At 36.5% G+C, this 5,045-nt stretch overlaps 1 protein-coding gene across 1 annotated transcript; it reads right to left on the minus strand.

The window, feature by feature from the left end:
• Nucleotides 1-426: 426 nt before the first annotated feature.
• LOC105626793 (endoplasmic reticulum metallopeptidase 1-like) lies at nucleotides 427-4,353 on the minus strand. Its single transcript, XM_012208092.1, has 13 exons — nucleotides 3,834-4,353; nucleotides 3,632-3,759; nucleotides 3,406-3,537; nucleotides 3,215-3,335; nucleotides 2,826-3,131; nucleotides 2,490-2,719; nucleotides 2,158-2,338; nucleotides 1,842-2,029; nucleotides 1,579-1,734; nucleotides 1,276-1,481; nucleotides 1,096-1,208; nucleotides 830-1,005; nucleotides 427-591 (listed from the first exon to the last, which is right to left on the minus strand). Exons 1-13 carry the CDS (start codon nucleotides 4,351-4,353, stop codon nucleotides 427-429), a joined length of 2,622 nt encoding a protein of 873 aa, XP_012063482.1.
• Nucleotides 4,354-5,045: the final 692 nt, after the last annotated feature.

Consider the following 5,045-nt stretch of genomic DNA (forward strand, 5'->3'; position numbering starts at 1 on the left):
TATATATATATATATGAGATCTTTTTAGATATCTCTTTAGGATTTAGATCCGAATCACGTCTTAGACTAGTTCGAAATCGTCTCTATTAATGATAATATATGCAAGTAAAAAATTCATATATAAAGAATGGTAACGTTTTTATCCGTCCCATTCTCTATCGCATTTAACGTTTATCGATATTCAAGTCGTAATATCTTAGGAAGTATTTGAAGACTAAATCTAAGTATTTTCAAACGATATTATTATCGATATGGCATTAAACGATATTACATGGCATTAGGTTTCATATCTCGTACGCCAAAAGCATAGTACCATTTTATTGGGCTACTTCGTTAATTCGCGAGAGACGATTTACTATAGGACAATATTGCTTTGTTTTTAATCACGTTTATCATATCAATTGTCCTCTCAATTGTTTTTACATCTTACAATTCCCATGACTTATACGATGCAGTCCAGGGAGCGATGACAGTCCATGACGGGAACTGTGCCAGAAATTTTTTAAATCTCAAGGATTTTTGATGTTCACCATGTAAGAAGTGTCCGGCTAATGCGATGGATAAGCACGGTCCTTTTTGTTCTGTAGATACCTGAATACAAAATTTTATAATTTTTCGCGAGAGTGAAGCCCGTATCTGATTAAAGATTGAAATTGAGATTGAGATTGAAATTAATCAACTAAAAACAAAATTATATCAAGCTTTAATAAACTTTGCCTGATGATTGATCAAATTTAATCTCATTATCAATCTCAATTTCCATTTCTAATCTGATACGGGTATAACGCGATATGACAAAGGAAAACATATATTTGTCTTGTAAACTTACATTCAGTTCAATAGAAAATGTAAATGGCACGCAGTCTGAGGCACATGCGTAATAAATAAAGTAAGTCTCTCTGTTGTTCCATCTTGGACCTTGCAATGGTTTCCCGTCAAGTATAGACCATTTTTCTAAATGAACACCTTCGTATGGAGACAAAATTATACCTATGTGATCAGGACCTAAGCAATTTAGAAGATATTTAATTTTTTTCATTTTATCAAGAGACACACATGTGAAATTTAAATTACTTAAACGTTTGAATATCTTACCTGTAACATTAAAGGTAAAATTAACAACATGCTGTTTCGTAGTCTTCGAAATTACCTCGAGATTTGTAGGAATACTTATGAGCGGAGCAGGTCCCGGTATCCAGGTAGTTTTCCTATAAAATGAGCCCTCTCAATTCAATTTTTATATTCGAATAATGTACTACTAATTCCGATATATACCACAAGAAAGTTGTGACCGGCATTAAATATGGAAAACCGCAGTATAATTCCTTCTCGCAATCCTTGACTGTTGGCGTCGCAGCAGCTATTTCAGGTACTATCGTTTCTATACTGTGAGGACTATTCATATCTAAATCCACTAACCAGTATCCCGTACCAAAATACCTATCACTACCATCTACATTGTAATACTGACGTTGACTATGCTGTAAATCAAAGATACAATGAATAATATATGCTTACAATGAACCTATACTACGTTCTATCAAACAAGAATTTTCAGGAATGTTAAGATAACTGTACCGCAATCATAAATCGTTGTGGAGCAGGCGACAACGGATCACCACTGTAAGGAAATCCAAGTGGTGTTAGAATTAACACAGCAATAGCAATTAAGAAAATTCCAACAATCACACTTATAATTCGTTCTGCATTCTTTATTAGAAGCACTATTGGCAACTGAAAATATTGTGAGTTATATTTTACAACAGATTAAAAGACGATTGTACAAATTAAAGATACAAAATTATGTCGTGCGAATAAAATTAAAGCTATTAATATTTTACCGTGAAGCATAATAATAATTGGCAGAATAATATTGACAGCATGTTAGCTATTACAACTTCAGAATTAATACTGCCACCGGATCGTCCCATTATTGGAATGAAGAGATAGAGAGCACCGAGCGCTAAATAAAACGACTGTATATAAGATAAACTTAACGATCCCAATTGGTAACAAAGCCATTTCCAGTCTACAAAATTCATAAAAGTACATTCAATCAAATATTAGAACTTTTAAAATAATTGACACAGAAGATTAACATGTAAAAAAATGTTAGTGTAAAAAAAATGTATAGAAATGAGTTTCGAGTGTCCTCACCTCTCCATTTGCTGAAGAAATTGTGTCGCACAATATTTCCAAGTGATGGGAATAAAACCCAGTGGAGCGGTATGAAGCCCGATCGTATTCCAAATAAAACGCATATGAAGAGAATCAACATCCATATCAAGGAATACGCGTCATAGTACATATGATACAAAATCCATGCAGAACCAATTTCCTACAATCATGGATTAGTATTACTTGTATGTGCTGCAATAAATCTTCAAGCAAACTTTTAATTTAATTTTATCGATAATATTTGACATTCAACCCAGACACGTAATTACATAAGAATCGAGATTGCAGCAAAATTTATTTCTATTACTTACTTTTTTCTGCCTCGATCCGATCTGAAGAAATATGATCATCGATATAAAAACAGTTGGACAAACATACAAGAAAAACAGCCATGCCGGTCTTGCGTACCAGCTCATCACTTTTCCCAGCTTGGTCAGCATCAGGCCGATTAATGTACAAGAAAACATAGATGCCAACCATGAAGCCAGGATCACTCCGACGCACATCAGCACATATCTCATGTACATCCATTTATTAATATCTGTATCCGATAACGCAGAATTCGATTGTATTATTCAGATTTGTTCGAGAACCGATTTGAGGTCTATTGGCGCAGCCGGATCTAAATAATAATTATATATTCTTACTTCTACGTGCACTCTGCATATTCAAATGGATAGAGTATCCAGCTATAATCATACTGGCGATATTAACTGTACTGGCAATGTACTGTGGCCATCTAATAACGAATGCACCCAAGAAGTCGAAGAACACGAGATTACCCCGTGCCTCTTGCACATCCACGTCCGATAAATAATCTCCGAATATTATTCCTTGCGTCAATGCAAGGATATTATCGCCGGTTCGTTGTAAAGCTCCCAGCGGTATTTGATCAACGTTATCAAATCTAGAATGGTATACATAGCCATTTTTTGACCATGCAAAGTCCAACCCTGTATAAAAATTTTAAATATACTAATAAAAATTTTTTCTAGTTCTAATTATTGATCGTAAATTATAATCGAATCTTTTTTACCAGAAATTTTTCCAAAGTCTCTAAATATCCGAAAGTCTGTATCACCAGGTACTATACCACTCTCAAATATTTCCTGAGCTAACGATGATGCATAAGGATATGGTACGGATTTGGCGTAAATCTGACAAATGTGCCGTAATAAAAAAATTAAGTTTAATGCTAACAAATAGCAGAAAACAATAATGAGATACCTCAAGAATCCAAGGATTGTGAGGTCCAGCTTGAAACAATAATTCGCGACCACCAGCGCCACATGCCTCCAAATTTATGAATGTTCGTACATCCTTTGCCCAAAGGTGCTGCGTTATGAAACCATGAGATGCCTACAAATACATCATGTGCAGAATACGGCTTTATCGCGGCTTTAAAACTAATCAATAAATCAGAACTCATCAAGATTAGATATCGAATTAATACCTGCAATAAATTTTCCTCTGCCCCATTAAATAAAAATATAACGCTGTGCTTCAATATTTTCGGACTTTGTGTTATTATCCGTAAAGTTTCTAGCATTACAGCACAACCAGCGGCGTCGTCAGAACCACCTATTTTTTTTACATAAATAATAATTATTCAAGCAGATAAGAGGACACTTATTGTACATGGAGATGCTTGTTACCTGGGCTTTCTAAAAACGTATCAAAATGACAATTAAGCAACAAGCTATGCATTGTAGGCCTGTGAGGTCCGACTTTGACAATAACGTTTTGTACATTTCTGTAGACATTAGTCATGCCATCGAGAAACTTAAGTGGAAACGCGCTGCTGTGCTTTGTAATGTTAAGGAGGATCCTATGATTCTCGTGCGCTGTTTTCATCACATTATTGATCGTTGTCGTTAGATATTTTACAGCTAGAACTTCGTTCTCGTAACTGCCGGCGATACGAGGTCCAATCGATGTAAGGTTCACGATATGATTACGAGCTCGCTCGGCAACAAATTTTCCAGGATGTAGTCCTTCCGTGTCAATGGTAATTGGATCAGGCAAATTCTTCTCTAAGACGATTATAATAAAGGACATGAAGAGAAAGTACGTAAGAACGAAGAGGAGATGCTGGGTATCATTTGGCAGTATATCTTGTTTCCTCGAAGCAATTCTGTTTTCGTAAGGTAACTCAGTCGACGTTCTCTTCGACATATGCTGTCTGAGTCTCACTCCGTCTCTCTGAAACTGAAATATGATAATCACACTGTATTTGTGTATACACCTATTTGCATAACAGACGCACGGCATGTTCCATGAATTTTCTTTAATAAATTAGCAGAAAAAAGGAGGAAAAAAAGAAGGAAAATATAACGCTATTAAACTTTATGTCCACAATGCTAGGCTCCGAAATTTTGAATGGAGAAAAAGTAACAAATCACATTTAAACATTTTGAGCAATTGGATCATTTGACCTATGAGAGGTTGTTCAATTCACTCCCCGTCTCGGAGAGCTCAGAATGATTTCTAGCCTTCTAGCATCGCAGATACCAGGATTTCAGACTCACCATTTTAGCGAAGATCCTAATAACAGAAAAGGCACTTTATGCCGCCTAACTCCACGAGCGGGCTACTGCGTAAACGGAAACTCCAACGCGTTGCGTTCACTCGATCTCGATCTTGCTCGCCACATCGGAAAACGTACAACACGCGTCGTACCGTATCAGGCACTGCACTGACCAGCACTGACGCCACTGACTGCACAATGCATACATAGGACGCAGACCGCCTTCGTGACAAATCGTGACTTCGTGCCTCTCGTTCGCGCAACAGAAACGGAGCGACATGGCCCGTACGATACATCATATACCCCCCACTCTTTCACTATATCCTTCTCTCTCTCTCTC

Source organism: Atta cephalotes (assembly GCF_000143395.1).
Source record: "Atta cephalotes unplaced genomic scaffold scaffold00001, whole genome shotgun sequence".
In the NCBI taxonomy this organism is placed as follows: domain Eukaryota; kingdom Metazoa; phylum Arthropoda; class Insecta; order Hymenoptera; family Formicidae; genus Atta; species Atta cephalotes.